The sequence below is a fragment of the Myotis nattereri genome, assembly GCF_964212035.1.
Source record: "Myotis nattereri genome assembly, chromosome: 17".
Taxonomy (NCBI): domain Eukaryota; kingdom Metazoa; phylum Chordata; class Mammalia; order Chiroptera; family Vespertilionidae; genus Myotis; species Myotis nattereri.
Window position 1 is genome coordinate 32,871,134 of NC_138092.1, and position 21,544 is coordinate 32,892,677.

General features: G+C 38.3%; 1 protein-coding gene across 2 annotated transcripts in view; it reads left to right on the forward strand.

Moving 5' to 3' along the window:
* The window catches only part of NKAIN3 (sodium/potassium transporting ATPase interacting 3), a 411,857-nt gene that overhangs the window by 302,890 nt on the left and 87,423 nt on the right, over nt 1-21,544 (forward strand). For both annotated transcript variants that reach the window (XM_081111658.1, XM_081111659.1), the window contains exon 4: nt 15,075-15,272. In XM_081111658.1, coding sequence (XP_080967784.1) covers nt 15,075-15,272 — 198 coding nt within the window. The remainder of the gene's footprint in view (nt 1-15,074; nt 15,273-21,544) is intronic.

Genomic DNA, 21,544 nt, shown 5'->3' on the forward strand with positions numbered 1-21,544 from the left:
TGCAACCAAGGTATATGCCCTTGACCAGAATCGAACCTGGGACCCTTCAGTCCACAGGCTGATGCTCTATCCACTGAGCCAAACGGGTTCGGCGTAACTAAATGCTTTTTTAAAAAATTTATCTTTGTTGTTGAAAGTATTACAGATCTTCCCTTTGTTTGTTTGTTTGTTTCCCATTGACCCCCTTCACCCCACACTCACCTCTCCCAGGCCTTCTCTATGGTCTGTGTCCATGGGCTATGCATATATGCATATAAGTTCCCCAGTAATCACTCCCCACCCACCCACCCCTGCCTTCCCTCTGAAATTCATCAGTCTGTTCCATGCTTCTATGTCTCTGGGTTTATTTTGTTCATCAGTTTAATTTGTTCATTAGATTCTACATATGAGTGAGATCATGTGATAGCTATCTTTCTCTGACTGGCTTACCATTTGAACAGCATGGATGGACCTGGAGAGTATTATGCTAAGCAACTAGTGCTTTTTTATGATTCTGCAAATGTAACTTGTGTCTGTGCCTCTCTCCATATTGACATCAGTTCCCTCTCATCCATTTACTCCCACCTTTCAAAATTGGGTGCCCGTTTCCTCCTCTGATGTTTTCCCCATCCCTGTGGATGTATTTAAATTATGTCCCTTCACTATCCTATATAATAAAAGCCTAATATGCTAAGTGTCTGGTCGTCTGGTCGTCTGTTTAACCCCATGGTTGGCAAACTGTGGCTCACTAGCCACATGCAGCTCTTTGGCCCCTTCAGTGTGGCTCTTCCACAAAATACCACATGTGGGCGTGCACGTACAGTGCAACTAAAACTTCATGGCCCATGCGCAGAAGTTGGTATTTTGTGGAAGAGCCACACTGAAGGGGCCAAAGAGCCGCATGTGGCTTATGAGCCACGGTTTGCAGAGCCGCAGTTTTCCGACCACTGGTTTAACCAATCAAAGTGTAATATGCTAATGATATGCTAAGGTTGCTTAACCACTCACTATGATGTGCACTGACCACCAGGGGCAGATGCTCCAACCAGTAGGTTAGCTTGCTGCTGGAGTCTGGCTGATCAGGACTGAGTGAGATGGGCTGGACACACCCTGGAGCCCTGCTGCATTCCCTCCCTGGCTGACCAACCTCCAGCGTCCCTCCCCAGCCCCGATCGTGCACTGGTGGGGGTCCCTCAGCCTGGCCTGTGACCTCTCACAATCTGGGACCCCTTGGGGCAGTGGTCAGCAAACTGCGGCCCCTTGAGTATGGCTCTTCCACAAAATACCATGTGCGGGCGTGCACGTACAGTGCAATTGAAACTTTGTGGCCACACTCAACGGGCCAAAGAGCCACATGTGGCTCACGAGCTGCAGTTTGCTGACCACAGCCTTGGGGGATGTCAGAGAGCCTGTTTCAGCCAAATCCCACTCAACACAAGAGCTGCCCCCTGGTGGTCAGTGCGCTCCCACAAGGGGAGCGCTGCTCAGCCAGAAGCCAGGCTCATGGCTAGCGAGCATGGTGGCGGTGGCGGGAGCCTCTCCTGCCTCCTCGGCAGCACTAAGGATGTCCGACTCCCCAGGAGCAGGCCTAAACCATCAGTTGGACATTCCCCGAGGGCTCCCAGACTGCAAGAGGGTACAGGCCGAGCTTTAGGACTTCCCCCCTCTCCCTCAAGTGCACAAATTTCATGCACCAGGCCTCTAGAAGTTTTTATGTGTGTTTGCAGTACGCTATCTTAATAAGAAACAAAGATGGTATAGTTTACATTTTGACTCTTCAGAGCATATAACAATGTCTTGTACATAGTGAACGCTAAACTGGTATCTGTAAAATTGAATATAAACACATCCAAAACACAATACTACAGCATTTTCACATTTGACAAAGTATCTCTTTTCCCCTCCAATAATGCAACATAAATAAAACAAAACACACACACACACACACACACACACACACACACACACACACCCCTACATTGGAAAAAGTTAACAAAACTTTGAATGGGCACTTTATTTACTCTTGTGTTTTATCTATTTTAAAATATTTATTGAGAAGCCACAATGTCCCTAGTAATCACTGAGATTAATGTTTGCATTTTGTTACACAGCATGACTATTACAAATAGAAGATCATTTAATCATTAGGAATGTCCTCTAGATTAGTTTTTATAGGTTAATATTTGTTAATTCCCAAATCAAATATTTACTGAAGTAAATATTTCAATGGTTTATGTGTTACTAAATACAACTTTGATATATAAAAGTTCTTATTCCATTACTAAATTTAGTAATGCAAATAAAGTTTTAGTTTATTGCTTCTGTATAATGCTTCAGCCAATTCTGAGAGGGCTAGAAAACTAATAATGTATTTAGAATTTGTTTAGAATCAGGTTGTTTTTATTAATATTTCTCTCAAGCAGGATTATACTTAAATCACTTGACTTTGAAAGATCAGGGTTTTAGTTTATCCAGATAGTACAATATTTCCTTAGGGGCATAGCAGCAGATATTTAATTTTCATACTTGGATATTTGATCTATACAAGTTTATGGATCAGCAAGCAATATAATTTGCCAGACACGTCTCCATTTTTCGTTTTAGAAATAGACCAATTGCTTAGTGCACTAGTACGGCATTTCTTGTGTAACAGTTTGCACAGACTGTAATTGGTTTTCTTTTATAAAAAGAAAAGTATGAAGTTTGTATTCAAACTGGTTTATTGAAGGAGTAAATCTTTACATAGAGGATGACAGTATTACTTTTTAATGTATATGATTTTTTTAAAGTAAATCAGATATTAGGATAGCTTTCATTCAAAACAGAAAGACTGCTTTTTTTTCATTACAGCCTTTAGTATTTATATTGCCTTTTACTTCATAGGTAGATTATTTTGATTAAAATAAAAAGGAATTAGGAAGAGTATATCATACATTTATTATTTTCTGTATGCCAGATATTCTGCTAAACATTGTATTTGGGTTTTATTTAATCCTCATAACCCTACAATTTATTGCAATTCACATTTTACAGATTAGAAAAAGACCAAGACATAATAATAAAATGTAATGAAATAATAAAATTGATAATAAAGATCTACATAATAAAAGCCGAAGCGATTGTTACAGTGGAACAACCAGAACGACCAGTCGCTACAATGTGCACTAGCCACCAGGGGGCAGATGCTCAATACAGGAGCTGCTCCCTGGTGGTCAATGCACTGGTCAGCCAGAAGCCTGGCTCACAGGGGCCAGCGCTTCAGCAGTGCTAAAAAGCAGTGAGCCGAGTGGTAAGGAGAAGCAAGCAGGTGGGGGATAAGGAGCGAGGGGTCCCAGACTGTGAGAGGGCACAGGCAGGGCTGAGGGACACCCCCCTCCAGTACACGAATTCTGTGCACCAGGCCTCTAGTAATAAAATAATCACTAATATTCAGTAAATATTAGTGAATAAAGACTATACCTGGAGCACTGTTTCAAGCGCTCTGTGTGTGTTATATCATCTGGCTCACCACACATATGAAGTGGATGAAATTGTCATTCCTATTTTACAAATGAAAAAGTAACTGACCCAAAATCATGAGGCCAAAACTCAAAGCAAGTAGCTGCATCCATAGTTGGTGCTAAAATATGACTCCAGGATCACTTGGGAAATTTTATGCTGCAAGGAAAAGAAACTTTGACTCTCAAAGTGCTGTAGACATTTAGGGTATTTATCATCTCACATCCCAAAGCTTCCAAGTAAAGCAGGTTTCAAGATTGGTTGATGCAGTGATGTCATCAAGGACCCAGATTATCACTGTGCCTCTATTTTGCCACGTGAGTCTGGCTTCCAAAATCAGATCTACTCCTACCGGCTATCTATTAAAGCAAGGTATTTAAACCCACTGAGCACAGTATATTCAATGTTACGTGCTTTATTGTAATTCCAGTTGTATCTTTACAATACCAAATAATGAATAATCATCATCCAGCTAATTTTATCAAGTTCTAATTTTAAATTCTAAATTGACCAAGTTAATTTTAAGTGTCCAATATTTGTGTACACAGGTTGAGATTCTTATTAAAGAATAAAGAGTTTTATTAATTTGTGATAAGCATGTTTATGTATGAGTATAAGAAATAGACTTTGTAAGTAGAATTTCAAATCTTTTAAATTTACTAGACAAATAATAATTTACTCCTCTCCTCCCCACCTCCAATGTTTATGTGATGGTGAATCAAGTGGCAAAAATTCTAGGTAGAAGAAGAAATGTTAGGACTTTTCCAGAATATGACTGTTTTCTGATTCTCTCTTAGGCTCCTTAACCTGCAATCATGGATTTTCTGGGTCAGTATGGGCCTAATTCTTGTAAAACAATCTCAGCCAAAAAGGCTATGGCAAATTGAAGGACGATTACTTGTGATATTCTTTGTGGAGTAGTAAAACTGTACATATTTTAAAACTAAGCAATTCCTTAGTATTTTAATTCTGAGATCACACCTAAGGGACTCCAGTTAATTGACTAAACTCTGAAAAATGCAGTCAAACCAATTATTCATTGATACATTTTTAAAAGACATTTTAATAGGTCTTTTTAAATTCATGTAGCACTTTCCTTAATGAATTAAACTGATTCATCTGTACAAACACAGTGTTGTTTACATGAATATTGTTGATTTTAACATGTGATTGACAGTATTCAATTGTGGTCAAAACCATCTTTCAGAGTAGCTTAGCATAGTACAATGGGAGGCAGTCAATTTTTTATTTCAATGCCAATTCTCTTTCTTATTAGCTGTCATTTAAAGCAAATTCATCATGTTTGTTTGTTTTCTTCCTTCCACACCCTAAGATAAATGTTTTCTCTACTTCTTTTATAATCTGTTACATTTAATTCTCTAATACACATGGAACTTACCATTTGATTTTTAAATGGGCATACTATTTATTTTATATTTAAAAACCAATGATTCATTTGCTGACCATTAATTACATTCCCACCATACCTTTGGCTCTGCGCTAGGCACCATGTATACAAAATGAATCCATGGCAGTTATTGAGAAACATAAAATCATTGGCAAGACTGGCTGTAAAAAGATAAATTGCACCACAGTATGGAAAGGGCCAAAGAGCAAGGGGAGACACATAGCTATGCCTCCATTGATGAGGTTTCTGCTTCTTGGTGCAGCCAGGATGCTGAGTTCATGGGTACTCTGGTCACAAAGCTGGACTCACATTAGCAGAAAAAAAGCAGGTGTACTACTGACTATGGACTTGGTCTGTCTAAGGCTGGACAAAGACAGTAGACAAATATCATTGGGTAAGCACTGCTGCTGTCACTCCTAGGTCAATAGTCCAGAAAGATCAGAATATAATGAGTGATACCCAGGTAAATATCAGGTGTAGAATGGTCCTTGGAATGTTTGCAATGCTATGATTAACCTGTGTGCGATGTGGAAATTTAGTTCATTGAAGGCTTCTTTGGAATCTTCCTCTCCTTCTTCTTTTCTATGAGCTCCCAGCACTCCCGTCCACATCATTCTGCTTATCCTTCATGTGGGACAAGAAGCATGTGTAGAAGAGAGTGGAATAGGGAACATGGGTGAGGAAGAAAGCCTCAGAGAGTCTGCTGTCACTTCATTAAACATCTAAACCATCACAGGCAAATGGCCTACTAAGAATGGATCTGTTAGTGATGCTAAGGTTCTTTAATTCTGTTCATTGTCGACTCCTTTCATTGACATGGATGGAGCCTGGTGAGATTCTCCTGGAAACTAGTCTTTGAGATGGTAATTCACAATGAGAAGCTATGAAAATTTCTGGGATGAACTAGTCCTATGAATCATTGTCCTACAATTAGCTGAAATCTTGTTTGGTTTTTGTTTGTTTTTTTCTAGTGTTTTTTTTTAACTTATCTTTATTGTTGAAAGCATTGCATATATCTCGCCCCCCCCCCTCCCCGATTGACCCCTTCTCTCCTGCACCGGCTCCCCCTCTCCCGCCCCAGGCTTTCACCACACTATATTGTCTGTGTCCATGGCTTATGCATATATGCATATAAATTCTTTGGTTAATATCTTCCCATCCACACACCCACCCCCGCCTTCCCTCTGAGATTTAACAGTCTGTTCCATTCTTGTATGTCTCTGGATCTATTTTGTTCATCAGTTTATTTTGTTCTTTAGATTCCACATGTGAATAAGATCACTGTTTTTTTACTCTGAGCATCTGACTTTGTTCTCAGCAATATCTGCACAAATAATCCATTTGTCTTACCCGTTGACTGACAGGTAAGTTTTGAACATTACCAACATAGTGCAGTAGGTCTCTCCAATCCTTTGCATATATTTATATCAGATGCAAGAACTGACCTAGCAAAAAATCACCACAATTCACACAAACCAAAGGCATTACTTTGTGTAATTATGACCAAATTGAGTATTTATCAGACTAAGAAGCTGTAATTTACATATCCCCAAGGAACAACTTTTTTTCCAATCCTGAGAATCATTATATAAATGGCCCGGCATGTTTTCTGTAACAATCCCTGCTATTTTATGATGAGCCGATAGCCCTACCATATTTATGCATTTACATTAAATTGTAGGAACATCTTTATTTCTAAATGTTCATAAATAAATATACAATATGCACTGTGTATGATACAGTCTGTTACCAGCTACCTGAATTTGAGAGCAGTATTCATGGTCACGAGGAAAATAAACGACCGAAGAATACCATGAATTATCACATAGCTATAAAAATTCTCAATGGAATTATTACTTATAATTCCAATTCTGTCTTTTGTTAATGGTATGTAATTTAATGGATCTAACCTTTGGATTCCAAGTTTACTGAATGTCCTCATAAAATTCTTTGTCCTCCTGGGTCCAGGCAGTCAATCTCTATCTGACAGTGGTGGCCTTCATTTCACAGCACAGTTATGCACACCAATCCATCCTTACCCGAAATGCATCACTATGTATTATGCATCTATCTTACCCCTTCTCTTCTTCATGGATCTTTAATGAGCACCTTGTAACAGCATATACTGGTCTCAGATATAATGAGATCATGGGGAGGGGATGACCGGGAATATTTTTGCCCTTGTAGAATTTATGTCACTCGTATTCCCCAATTCCAGTGCCTTTTTGCATGGCCTCATCAGTCCTGGAGTATATATTCCTTCTAGAGTCACATCTAGAAACTATAAATGTAAGTATATAACTTAAAAAAAGAGGCAGATGATCTAGATAGCATAATCACTGTCTGAAGAATGCCTCAATTTTTAAAATGTAGGCCCTGGCCCGGTAGCTCAGTTGGTTAGAGCATCGTCCAGACACACCCAGGTTTCAGGTTGCATCTCCAGTCAGGGCACATACAAGAATCAACCAATGAATACATGAATAAGTGGAACAAAAAAATCAATGTTTCTCTCTCTCTCTCTCTCTCTCTCTCTCTCTCTCTCTCTAAATCAATAAATAAAAATATAAGGGAACTGCCTGAACTTCTAAATTGAAATTTAAATCTTATATAATTTGCCTAAAGTATGACAGTACTGCTACTTGGCACATGGCCTAAAATTAGAGAATGTTAAACAGGTAAATGGAAATTAAAGTCCTTGAGGATATGGAGAGAATGCCAGTTCCAGGTCCACTATTTCCATTCTCATTGGATTAAAGGTTAAAGAAAATCAGCTGATAGCCTACTACTCAAATTGAGATTTTTTTTTTCTTAACAGTGAGACTGTGATTAGAATGTGAGGCAAACTGGGCATTTTCAGGATGACTTACCAGGTTCTAGTGTGACTGCTGCCTTTGAGGGCTATGGGTTCTTCTTCCTCAGCAAATGGGACCCTTAGAAACATAACCCTTCACTGGAAAAAAAAATAGATCTTTTGAGGGATGATAGTTTTGACTGTAAAAAGAAAAAAAAATCATCTTCTGTTTGATCTATTTCTTGGAAGCCTGCAAACTAACTTTTAAAGTTCTAGACTTCCTCAAAAACTGTGTATTTGATTCCAAGACTCAGAGCAATAGAGTTGGACCCATGATTGGTGAGATGCGCTGTCATATTCTGGTTACCACCGTCCACTTCGCCTGCCCTTGGCCCCTAGACCAGGCTTTGTAGTGTGCACAGAGCTCCTGATGAGTCTCAAATTAACAAATAAGATGCCACCAGAACTCATCATTGGTTGACAAGATGCTCAAAGCATCACTCTATAGCAAAACTATATCAGACCTTATGAGTCACTTTCTACAAAAATGGCTTTGAATTACAGTTCTAAATGCCTTTGTTCTTCACTCACCAATATATTTTAATCTATCTGGACTATATCTTTTAGTTATAAAGTGCTAATTAAGAAATTATAAAAATTTTTGTACTGTGATGAATAAAGAATAATGACTATAAACAGCCTTCCTGCTAAAGGGATGAGCAAGGAGAAATGTATGCATTCATTTTTAGAGACAATTTGAGGACCTAATAAGATATTAAAATTTTTAATGATCTATATGTAGTGAGACTATTATATTCATAAAGAGGAAAACCGGTACTGTTTGAAGGCTCCTTGTGTTTAGACAAAGGGGAAATGGGGCAGAGCATAGCACTTGTGACTTCATCCTGTTGTCATTCAGGCACTACAATAGATGTAGCCACAATAAACTACTCAACATCCCTTGAAGATTCCACTAGAGAAGTCTCCCCACAGGAATAATCACAGTTCATGGTGGGAGGATTATTTGGTGACTAGAGACAGATCTGTGGGGGGAGTTCTTCCACTTTGTATAATAGTATGTGTATTCATCCAGGAGTTTATGGAAAGGATAGTTAAATGTGTTTTTGGACAAGTTGGATGTTTTAAGACCAGCCATTATCTGCAAAGAGAACAACCATAAATTGACCAAAGATCCATGAAAAGAAATGGGATCCTCATGATCTGCCAATTGAAAGGGATTCAAGTGTTGTTTGGAAAAACTTCAAATTCAACTCAATTGAGAAAGAGCTCAAAGTGGTCATATTTCATTTAGAGAAATTATTAGGATTGATCATTCCTAGTAAGAATGAAATAATTTACTTTCTAATATGAATTAATAGCTTGGAAGCACCCTGATCGTCACACTATGAAAGATAAACCCATGACTGGGGGGTTGGGGGGGGCGGGCGTGTAAAAAATAGACAATGACCCTCATTATCATACTCCCTCCCCCCAAAAAATAATGAAATAGTACTCAAATAAAGCTGTTCATTGTTAGGTAATTCCTTTGTGGTCATTGGACTTCACACACTTGTGAAATACCTGGCTAGTGAGAATTTAATCTTGTTTAGAAGAAGGGCATAGAGCTAATGTTTGCAAAAGGAATCTCCAAATTTGGTACAATTACTTATAGTCGTGTAAAGGGATCTATGGAACATTGTTTCAGGAAAAGAGACAATATTCTCAAAGTGAAGATAGATAGCTACTGTGGGTAGATGTGGGCTTTTATTTTCAGGTGAGCTCCTTCCCACAGCAAAGTGAATAGCACCCCCACACACATATACAGGCCCAAACTTGTATGGAACCCTAAAGACTCTAATGAGGAGTCAAGCAATGAGAACGGGCTAACACATCCCCCCTTGCTATGATGAAATCCACCGGAGACTTGTACTTGAGTCATTGTCTCTAACACTGCCTCCTGAAAGCCAGCCAAGATCTGCAACTTGAGATTAATGGTGATAGATGAGAACCTATCAGAGAGGTTTTTACCACATCCAAGTCTGCAGTTAATCAGACCTTTTTCTTAATCGCTTCCTTTACTTTAGCAAAGGAAGCGATTAAGAAAAACAGTCTTCTTTTACAGAGTTTTAAACCACACCAGCAGCCGCATCCATAGGTCAAAAAGACCAACATTGATTGCTCTATTAATCCAAGTACCTTTCAAAAAGGGAACAGTTAAAAGGATTATATGGTTTTTCCTATCACATTAAAACCAACTTTTTTTTTTTTAATCAAACAAGGAATTTTTTCCTACCAAAATTGGAGAGAGAAAAAAAATCAAGGTAATTCCTTCCAGGTGTTAAACTTAGCACAAATAAAAACAAAACTGATTGAATAGGAAAATTTCTGTTGTGCAAATGAAGTAAAATGTGTGCTTACATACATATGCATGCATGAATTATGAATACACCAAACTATAAATATAACCCATTAGTGCCAGCATGAAGCACAAAAGTAGCACATTTTTATGGTCTCAACATCTTAATTAGCATAAAAGGCATAACATTGTAATTAAATAATTATTGATTAACACAAAGACAGAGAAGCCAGATGTGTTGAATGGGCTTAGTAATTAACTAAGTAAACTACAGGTGTTTAAAATTCATAGAGTACAAATGAAATGTATATTTATTTTTTAATCATCTGTAGACAAATCTTAGTGTATTCAGGTGTAGCAATTATGTACCATAAATGTCAATATCTGTGAATGTACGTTATATTTTCACAAATATTTGAGGCATCACTGGCATGAAATAGTTTCAGTGCTCCAATGCTTGGTGTTTAGAAGGCTGTTGTTCCAGGGACATTGCTGATTCTGCTCTTTGGACCTGATGAACAACGAAAGTAGACAAACCAGTATAAATGAAGGCATGGCTAGTGAATGGACAACTAAAAGGTAAACACAGATAAGAGAAGAGGAGCTTGACATGTACAGGAAAAACAAAAGTTTTCTCTGCAAATTGAAGGGTTTTTTTGTTAACTTCTTTGCTTTCCCCACCCACCTTTAAGGTGGCCCTTCAGTAAAAGTGGGCTTCCTTGTCCTGGCCAGGTGGCTCAGTCAGTTGGAGTGTCTTCCATACACCAAAAGGCTGCAGGTTTGATTCCCGGTTGACGCGAGTCTGAGAAACAACCAATTGATGTTTATCCTTCACATCAATGTTTCTCTCTCACTTTCTCTCTCTCTCTCTCTCTCTCTCTCTCTCTCTCTCTCTCTCTCTCTCTCTCGTCAATAAAAACATATCCTTGAGTGAGGATTTTAAAAAAGTGGGCTCTATTCATATCATTTCCTCTGGGATTAATCATTTCTTTAGAGCCATTATTAGGAACCTGAAAGTTTTTGTTTGGTTCCTTCCAACAGCGATCAAACAGCTCAGAAAAGCTGTAACTATTGGCTACTGATGGCTCGTAGCTTCAGAGAATTGTCATCAGCCAATGAGATCCTTTCTGCTCAGTCCCCGAGTCATCCTTAATTGATCTCTTCATCTCATCTCCACATGCTATTCTGCCTCCAAAAGATATTTCACCTCTCTGTTCTGCCCCTCTCTACTGCTATCACCTTTCTCCTAATCACCATACCTGCTATAGTAACTACCTAACTGGCTTCCATGTTTAATCCATTTTCTCTACAGTTATTAAAATTATCTTTTAAAAGAATACACAAGTGATGTCAATATTTGATTTCCCAACTGGACTTCGAGTAAAATCCAGACTCTTTAGCATTTCTTGTTTTCTATTGCTTTAACCTCATCTTCTATGACTCTTGCCCTCTCACCTTCATTGCAGCTACATAGACCTTCCATTGGTCCCTGGAATATTTATTTTTATTTTTTAATATATTTTTATTGATTTAGAGAGAAAGGGAGAGGGAGGGAGAGTTAGAAACATCAATGATGAGAGAGAATCATTGATCAGCTTCCTCCTGCATGTCCTTCACTGGGGATTGAGCCAGAAACCTGGATATGTGCCCTGACCAGGAATCGAACCTTGACCTCCTGTGAAGGAGAAACATCAAATGGTTGTTTCTCATACTTACCCCAGCCAGGGATCAAACCCGAAACCTTTTGATATATGGAAGACACTCCAACCAACTGAGCATAGGTCGATGCTCAACCACTGAGCCTCACCAGTTGGGCCAATCCCTGGAATATTTAAACTTCTTTGCTGTCTCATGATCTTTGCACTTGTAGTCTTTTCCCCAAATCTTCACATGTCTAGTTCTTTCTCATCTAAAAGTTTTAGCCCAAATGTCAGCTATTGGAGAAGCCTTCTCTGACCATTCCTCATTCCCATCACCCTTCATCACATCATTTTCTTTTTGTTAGTTTTTGCAATGTATTATTATTATTGTTTATTTATTTGTTTACTTTATTGCCTATCTTCTCCATTAGAATATATGTTTCATCATGAGGCCTGAGATAATATTTTATGTTCACTCTTAAATCCCAATGCATACCTCATATGTGAGGAATTCACAGGGCAAAGAAACTTCAGCTTGGGTGCTTAACTAGTGAAGTATCTAAGCGGAGTTTGAGCTTAGAGTGGTAAGTTAGTAAAGAAGTAGCAAGGTTTGTTCACATAGGTTCTGGGCCCTTAATTCCCTATCTCTGGTGATAAGAAAGCCTCTGTACCTTCTGGTGCAGGTAGGGTACCTTTCACGTGGGAGATTTATTTCCTGCTTTCAGAGGACAGAGAGAAGGGTCAGAGCATTCTTGCACTGACTGTTTCTCAAGGAACTTTAATTAAAAATAATCAGTTAGCCACTTTGGCATTTTGGGGGGTGGCCTGCCCTTAACCCCAACATATTGCTGTTCTCATTCAAATTTTAATACAATCATTGCAAAGAATAGTGCAGTTTGTAGTGCCAACAAATTAAGTGAGAACTACATTGAGAGATTTTATGAGTGTAACAAATATGTATCATTAGTTCATAAATTCACTTTTGTTGTATTCGTATAAATTTTAGTCAAAGTCATGTTGAAAGGAACTTACAGTCTGCAATAGAAATTGCTATAAATTTTGAGATGATGCTAGTTCATCCTGAACCTAATGAATTCTATTAAAATGGGAGACAATAATACTTCTGTAATTATCAAGACTAACTGTAAGAGATTAAACTTGATGGCCAGGAAAGGGAGCAGTCATTGTGCAGGTTGCCTGCAGGTAAACTGTCTTGTGCTCAACTTAATTCACTAGCAAAAGCATTTATTTTTCTACGATATTTTCCTCGTAGAGTGTTCCTGCAAATGACTCAAGTCAACAACCCCCCAAACAAACGATGTGAAAGGTTTTATTATCAATAAAGTGCTGTAACTGTGAAGGTAACTGAATGATATGTGTAGCAAACCAACCACCAAAGAGAAAGAGATAAAGTGTTTTATTTTTATGTAATCTGAGGCATCCTTATAATAGTACTTTGAGTCCCTGAGTTGAGGAAAATCTAAAACTGTAGAGTAACTTTGCCTGCTGGTGTGAATTGGAAGTGTCTCTAACCTCATGATTCCTGTGCATCACAGCAGAGAATAACAGGGGAGGGTTTCCCCCCTGCCCTTGCTCAGAGAGTTTTCCTCCTGGTTGTTTTCAGTCCTGGCCACATGTAAGTTCAAGAGCTTTGCACTTCACACCAGCTTCCCCTATGTTTTCAGAGTTCCAAACTCAATTCCTGGCACTTAGAAGCGTCCTACGCACTGAGGTGGGGCTAGTCCTCATCCTACTGAGGTGGGCCTGGGCATCATTTGAATTGTACCATCAAAGGGCAGTCTCTGGGCCTCTAAGCAAAGACCATGTGTGATGTCCACTTTAACATGTCCCCCTGGCGCTAGTGACAACAGAGTTTGCTCAAAGTGGTGGCTCCAAAATCAACATAAACTGACCTTGATCCTATGTCCACAGCTTCCCTGCAGGTCTAGTGCCCTGGTCTCCCAACCTCCTTGCCCTGTCTCCATCATCACACCTCTTCCTGCTCTGCACAGGCAGGAAGCTGTAATCTTTCATTTGGGAATCTAGAACCATCTATTCTTTTCAATCTATTATTGTGACAAAAATATTTTGATCTTAGTCCTTCTGACACCCGACAAACACCACAGGGCCTCTCTTGAGGATTAAACACTTGGGCTGTCGTCTCTGCCAAGAGGTCTGAAGGGTCTTCTTGAGATGTATGTGTTGGGGATTGTCTCCTTTGTTCTTTTGCTCTGGCTGTGGTGGAATTTTCTGGAAACAAGTAAGGAGAAAGGATTTAGCTCCCTTCAGAGTATGAAGAATTGTAAGGGTTTGGAGGGATACACAGTAGGCAATGGGATAGTACCAGGTCATACCTAAAGGTACAGACTGCATGGGATCAAGTGCTGGGTTGGCCACTAAACAGGCAAGTTATTTAATTTATTCATTAGCTAAATGGGCAGTTTATTTTACCTCTCTGTGACTTACTTTACTCATATGTATTAGTTTCTCATTATTTCACTCTAACAAATTACCACACACATGGTGTCTTAAACAACAGAAATTTATTCTCACAGTTCTGGAGGCCAGAAGTCTGAAATCAGTTTCACGGGGCTGAAGTCAAGGTGTTGGCAGGGCCATGTTCCCTCTGGAGCTTGAGGGGAGAACCCTTTCTTATCTCATCCAGCATCTATTGGTGCCAACATTCCTGGGCTAGTGGCCACATCACTCCGATCCCTGCGTTCATGCTCACATTGCCTTCTCCTCTTCTTTCTGGTAGCCAGTCTCCTTCTGCCTCCCTCTCATAGGATGCATGTGATTGCATTTAGGCCCTCTCAGATAATCCAAGATAATCCTCCCATCCTGTGATTCTTAACTCAATCACATCTGCAAAGTTCTTTATTGCCATAGAAAGTAAAATTCCTAGGTTCCAGGGGTAGGATTTGCACGTGTTTTGGGAGAGCTATTATTCAGCCTATATTAAGTTAGGTTGGTAATAGAATATACATGAAAATTAGAGGATATAATATATGAAAAGTACTTAGAAAGATGTCTACATGCAGTAAAGCACTCAATAAATGTTAGCACATGATGGTGATATCAATGATAATGAAACAAGAAAATGCAGACAAAAAGTTTCAAAATGAACAAAATGATCTTTAAAATGAACATAGGTAGAGGGCCTCATCTCTGGACGCTTGATGTGTGCTAACCTTGGAATGTTCTTATTCAAAAGATTGTATCTCTACACAGTTTAGGCATGTGATACATATAGTCATGTCTGGTTTTGTCTTTGGTAATTTGCACTTGAAATTTAAATCATTTCAACAATTTCAACCATCCTGAGTTCTCCCTAAGGAAAAAATCAAAGATATGATTTGATATGATTGTCACCGTCTGTTCCCTTGTCTCCTGCCCACCTAGGATACAGACCTAATGACATTCAACATTTCTGTACATCGGTCATGGTGGCGGGAACATGGTCCTGGTTGTGTCCGAAGAGTGCTGCCTCCATCAGCCCACGGCATGATGGATGATTACACGTACGTCTCTGTCACAGGCTGCATCGTCGACTTCCAGTACCTAGAGGTCATCCACAGTGCCATCCAAATCCTACTTTCTGTAAGTGTCACATCTGTGTCATTGTCTGACCAGGACCCTCCTTTAGTGGCATTTTGTATCTAAACCTTCTGTCCAGGGACATGGAAATAGTATCGATTATGCTAACATCAGTTATACTTAATGGCAGGTGACATCTTTTTCCAATAGGTACCCAGACACGTTGTCGCTAGAGCCAGTTAGTTGCTGTCCTTTCTAGCTTGAGATACAATCCACCCATTCAATGAAATAGTATCACTGTTTCCCACCCAATGCCTCAGGCTTTTCGACTTCCCTTCTAGGACAGCTTCAACTTCTCATGCATTCTTTTAGTAATGCACATTAGCTCTAGAGAAAGAAGATGGAAACACAACAATCAATGGTTTGTTCAATCTAGTAAATTTCACATTTCAAAAAATCATTCCTTAAGAGAACAAATCCCAGAGTGTGTTACACATTCTGGTGCCTAAAATTTGGGGTCAGGACACAGCTCCACCTAGAGCAACACAGAGGAAATGGCTTGATTGGACCACAGAAGGTTTATGTGCTTGAAACTTCTTAAAGTTAATTTATTTCCACCATGCTATCCCACCCACAGTTTGATCACTGTGGAGTAGAATTAATTTAAGCTATCTACCATCATCAAGAATGCTATTTATTTGATATCCAGCAAGTACTTGGCATTTTGTCTGAGTCAATACACAATAAAGCCATTCTTAACCATGTTCTTCATATAAACTACCTACCTCAGCCCTATCTAGCTGGTTAAAGTCAGAAAGAGAGCTATAGACTCAATAATAAATTAATAGATGACAGAAATATAGGTGTGTGTCAATGAAAAATGTACCTTGGAATTATTTTTAAGAAGAACTTTGAGAAATCCCTGATATCATTTACTGTATTTGTTATCTACTGCTGTGTAACAAAATGCTCCAAAATATAATAACTTAGAATAATACCAATTTATTGCTTAGAGTTCTGTGCATCAGGAACTTGGACAAGGCTCCACTGGGTAGTTCTGTTCCGTGTGATACTGGCTAGGATCACTCATGTGAACCTTCCCACCAAGAGCTCCCACTGTGGCTAGAACACCCAAGAAGAACTCACTCAGATGTCTGGTGCTGGCTGTTGGAAAAAATTGATAGGCTTTCTTATAGCAAGGCACCTGAATTCCAAAAGAAGCCTAATATGCAAGCATTTTCCAGCCTGTACAAGCAAAGCTCATTTTATTGCTCTTCACTTTATTGCAGATTTTTCATTTTACTAATTGAAAATTTGTGGCAACCCTGCATTGAGCAAGTCTATTGGCATCATTTTTTTAAATGTTATGTATACATTTCTATGTATTTTTAATTAAATTTATTGAAGTGATCATGCAGGTTAATATGATCATACAAGTTTCAAGTGCGGGTTTCTATGTTACAAGATCTGTATACAGTGGGGCCTTGACTTACGAGTTTAATTTGTTCCATGACGGAGCTCATGACTCAAATTACTTGTATGTCAAATCAATTTTCACCATTACAATGAATTGAAATGCCATTAATCCGTTCCGGACACCCAAAAAACGAAGTTTTGCAAAATAACTGCAAGCACAAATGCGAGCACAACACTGATACTTCAACTAAGAGCTAACCGCTTAAAGTGAACAAGTGAGACACATGATGCTGGGCTGATGTTGGGGCGTTCACTGTGACGTTCGCTGCGCCAACTAGCGGTGGGGTATCTGAAGCTGGCTCGTAACCCGAATTTTAGCTCGCAACTTAAAGCAAAAAAATCGTCTGAGAGACAGCTCGTATCTCGAAAAACTCATTAGTCGGGACACTCGTAAGTCAAGGCCCCACTGTATTGTACTGTGTGCTCACTACCCAAAGTCAAAGCTCCTGTCACCATATATTAGGTCCCCCTTCACCCTTACCCCTTCCCTCTGGTGACCACTACATTGCTGTTTGTGTCCATGAGTTTCAGTTCTTATATTCCACATATGAATGAAATTATATGGCTCTTAGCTTTTTCTGACTGATTCGTTTCACTTAGCATAGTATTCTCAAGGTCCATCCATGTTGTCGCAAATGGCAGTATTTCATCCTTTCTTGTGGCTGAGTAGTATTCCATTGTGCATATGGACCACATCTTCTTTATCCAGTCCTCTGTTGCAGGACACTTTGATGGTTTCCATTTCTTGGCCACCATGAACAATGCTGCAATGAACATAGGGTGTGCATATATTTTTGTGAATACATGTTTTTTTTAAGTTTTTCAGGTATATACCCAGGAAAGGTGTATATTTCCCAACAGGCTCAGATTATGGTTAACATTTCTTCACAGTAAAATGTGTTTAATGAAGGTTTGGAAATTATCTTTTTAGACAGAATTCTATTGCACACGTAACAGATGAAAGTATAGTATAAACATAAATTTTATAAGTACTGGGAAACCAAAAAACAAAATGTGACTCGCTTTATTGCAATATTTGCTTTATTACAGTGGTCTGAACCTACCCCCCAATACCTCCAAAGTATGCCTGTACTTGAGTAATGCTTACTATTGTGTATTTGGCTAAAAGCCCTCAGATGACTGATATGACCAAGCCCAGAGTCATTTTGGGAGGAACTATGGAAAGTGAGACTATATTGCCGAAAACGGTTTGGCTCAGTGGATAGAGCGTCGGCCTGTGGACTGAAGGGTCCCAGGTTCGATTCCGGTCAAGGGCATGTACCTGGGTTGCGGGCACATCCCCGGTGGGATATGTGCAGGAGGCAGCTGATCGATGTTTCTCACTCATCGATGTTTCTAACTCTCTATCTCTCTCCCTTCCTCTCTGTAAAAAATCAATAAAATATATTTTTTTTAAAAAAGAAAGTGAGACTATTAGGAAAATTGGCTTATTTGGGGCCACTGATGCAGCGTGCATATGTCAGGTTCTTTAACCTGCATATGTCAAATTTTAAGATAGTGTCTTAGAGCACATTTTAATTAGAATGTTTTTTAAAAAACTAATGATTCAATTTTTTTAAAAAAATCAAAGATCTTTTAGTGTTTTTGTTCACTGAAAGCCAAATTTGACACTGAATTCAGAGAAGGAGGTTGTACCCAATGCAAAGGAATTTTCATTCAGAGATATAACAGGGAATCTATTTATTCTTGGTTTCTATGATCATTTTTAAATACACTGTCATTTGTCAATATATGTCTATCAGTCTTTCCCTATTCTATGGTCTTTCTTTAATCATATACATATATATATGATTAATTAATCATATATTAATATATATATATATATATATATATATATATATATATATACACACACACACACACACACATACAGGGGTAGGTATGGAAAAAGACATGCAGGTCAAATTATTACAATGGCTTTATTAACTCAAAAGAATGTTACAATTGTAAACCTACTTTTGCCCACCACTATATGTGTGTGTGGGCGCAGGTGTGTGTGTGTCCGGGGGGTGGGGGTGGGGGGGGTGTAGGTGTGTGTGTAATATAATATTTTTTTAATGTGAAGGCAAATTTTCTCTTAAAAATTTTCAGCCTATTTTATGATAAAAGAGTACTCTATTATCATAGACTAAATTATAAAGGTTCTTATGGAAACATTTTTCTACAATATTTCATAGGTGGAAAAATCCTCCTCCTTTTAAAAATTATTCATATAAAATTGCTAAACCATTTCAAGGAATGATGGCATGATGTCCAAATCTTTAAAATACAGCAGAATACTATGGAATCAAAAAGTCATTTACCCATAGGAACTCCGGTCACTTGAAAAGCAAGGTGAAAGTATTCATTTGATAAGGAGCTGAACTGTCACATAAAAATCTATGCTCAAGAAATACTGAATTCAGTGTATGTTGCCACTAAAAGTGCTTGTCATTTATAAATGAATTCCTCAACGTATTACTTTAGTGAACATGAAAAGCTGACCACCTGCATCCATAGTCAGGACTCTATTGGTCAGCCTTCTGGAAAAAATTAAAAAAAGATTAGTTGTTAAGCTCTGGCTTTTATTGTGTAATATACCTACAAGACAAGATTTCCAATATTATTTTAGATTAAAATGAAATATATCCTGAATATTTCACAACTTTCAAATTATGTATTGTTGTCTTTGATTTTAGATGGTTTTCTTGCACTTTCCTCTTATTTCGTAGCAATATATTTACAATTATGAGAATTGTGTTTTTTTTAAATCTTATAAAAAGGAGATACTTCCTGCATAAGTTGTCTAAAACTAATACTAGTGTATGTCATTTGTACACAGCATTTATGGGTTTTAATAACAAAATATATGAGCATTTAAAATTCATATTCCTCTTATATCATAACATTCTCTTTAATAGTGTGTGTACGATGGGATTTTACTCTGTATGTTAATCATTTACCACAGACATTTATGTCTCCAACCACAAATTCCATACCACTTCCAACAACAGAATTAAGTCTCCCAAGACCCAGATGCTCATAATTATCCCACACTTTTGCAGGTCTTCATAAATTATTACTGACCTACTAGTTTTAAATAATCTGCTAAACATTGACTACTCAATGCAAAAGCGAGCTAAAACATTTGGTAGGCTTAAATACAATTTCAACAGAGCAATACGAAGCTTAATTAGGAATCACATCTAGAAAATATGAGAAATTTTTAATAATTAATCAAGACAAACATTGTTATTGAAGTCTTATGGCGATATTAGAATCAAGAAAACTAATGTTACTGATGTTTTATTTAGGGTAACTTAATGTCATTCACAGACATTTTATCTTTAGCCCTAGGTATGAATAATTATTAAATAGGAGAAAAGTAGCTTTCATAAGAACAAGAATTAATTTTTAAAATATTTACACTGTCCCTTTAAACAAATTTTGTGTAAATTCCACACACAAAAAAATATTAATGCCATTTTTGTATTCTTTCTAAATGAAAACAAGCAGATTATCATTCATTCAGAAAAACATACTCAGTAAATCCCCACTGTGTACAAGGCACTATGCTAGGAGCTTTGGGGATGAGAGGATGGAATTAAACTGACAAAGTTGAATTAGACATGATCCACCCATGTTATCTGTCAGTCTACAAGGGGAGATCAGCCAGCCATCAAAGTGCCATAGGATGGACAGAAAATGGGAGATCCATAATTAAGATTCTAAGTGCCTTCAGAGCTCATGGGAGGAAATAATATTCAGGGAAGCTGAGATATTTAATTTAGGTCCACAGAGTTTACTCTTGGAAGTGAACTTGTCTTTTAGTGGCTCAAACTTTAATATTTCAAGGACATCCCAAATGAGTTACCGGAGGGATTACAGAAACTTACATTCATGCCAGCACAGCGAGAATCAAGAATTCTGAAAGCTCAAGCAATTACCTCTTTGGATCCATGAAAACAATATATTAAAGCATATCACAAGGGGCAAAAATGGCAGCATTCAGCAGAGTGAAAACACGTAACAGGCTATTGTCCTGACGAAAGGGCAGAGAAACTCCTTCTGGATGGAGTTCATAGTCCCAGACAAAAGAGTTGCCTTGGCCCTGGTGTGGTGGCTCATTTGGTTGGAGCATCTTCCCATACACCAGAAAGATTGTGGGTTTGATTCCCAGTCAGGGTATATACAAAAGGCATCTGATAGATGTTTCTCTCTTACATCAATATATTTCTGTCTTTCTCTCTTCCTTCCACTTTCTCTAAAATTAATTTTAAAGACTTATGCTCAGGTGAGGATTTAAAAAAAAAAAAAAGAGCTGCCTTAGCTAGAAAGGGCCAGATGTGGGTCTTGATATGGGTCTTATTACAACTAAGACAGGCTCCAAGAAAACTGTGGTTCACATGTCCCATGGCTGCCGTTGCATCTTGCAAAAAAAAGAGAACCTTTGGTTATTTCTCACGTGTTCACAGAAGGGACAGAATAAGCTGAGAAATAAAAATAAAGCAGGGGGATAGTGCATAGTTCACTTTGGCCTAGGTAGAGTATATGCACAGAAATAGTGACTTAAGTTGGAAGAAAGGTTAATGGAGGCACTTGAGTACTAAATGAAGGCCTTGAGCCTTTACCCTAAGTGAAAAATAAAAACCTATTTTTAGTTTATAAGTAAGAAAATGGCATGCACCGAATTCTGAATTTAGGAGGCTATTCTAATAGGCGTGTGCAGGATGGATCCAATAAGGAAGAACATTATCGGGATAATCTTATAGGAGTCTGGGCCACCTGCCCTGGTGTGTCCTTGGAATACCTATCCTACAAACTGAACCTCAGGAAGGATTCCATGGTGACATAAGTTT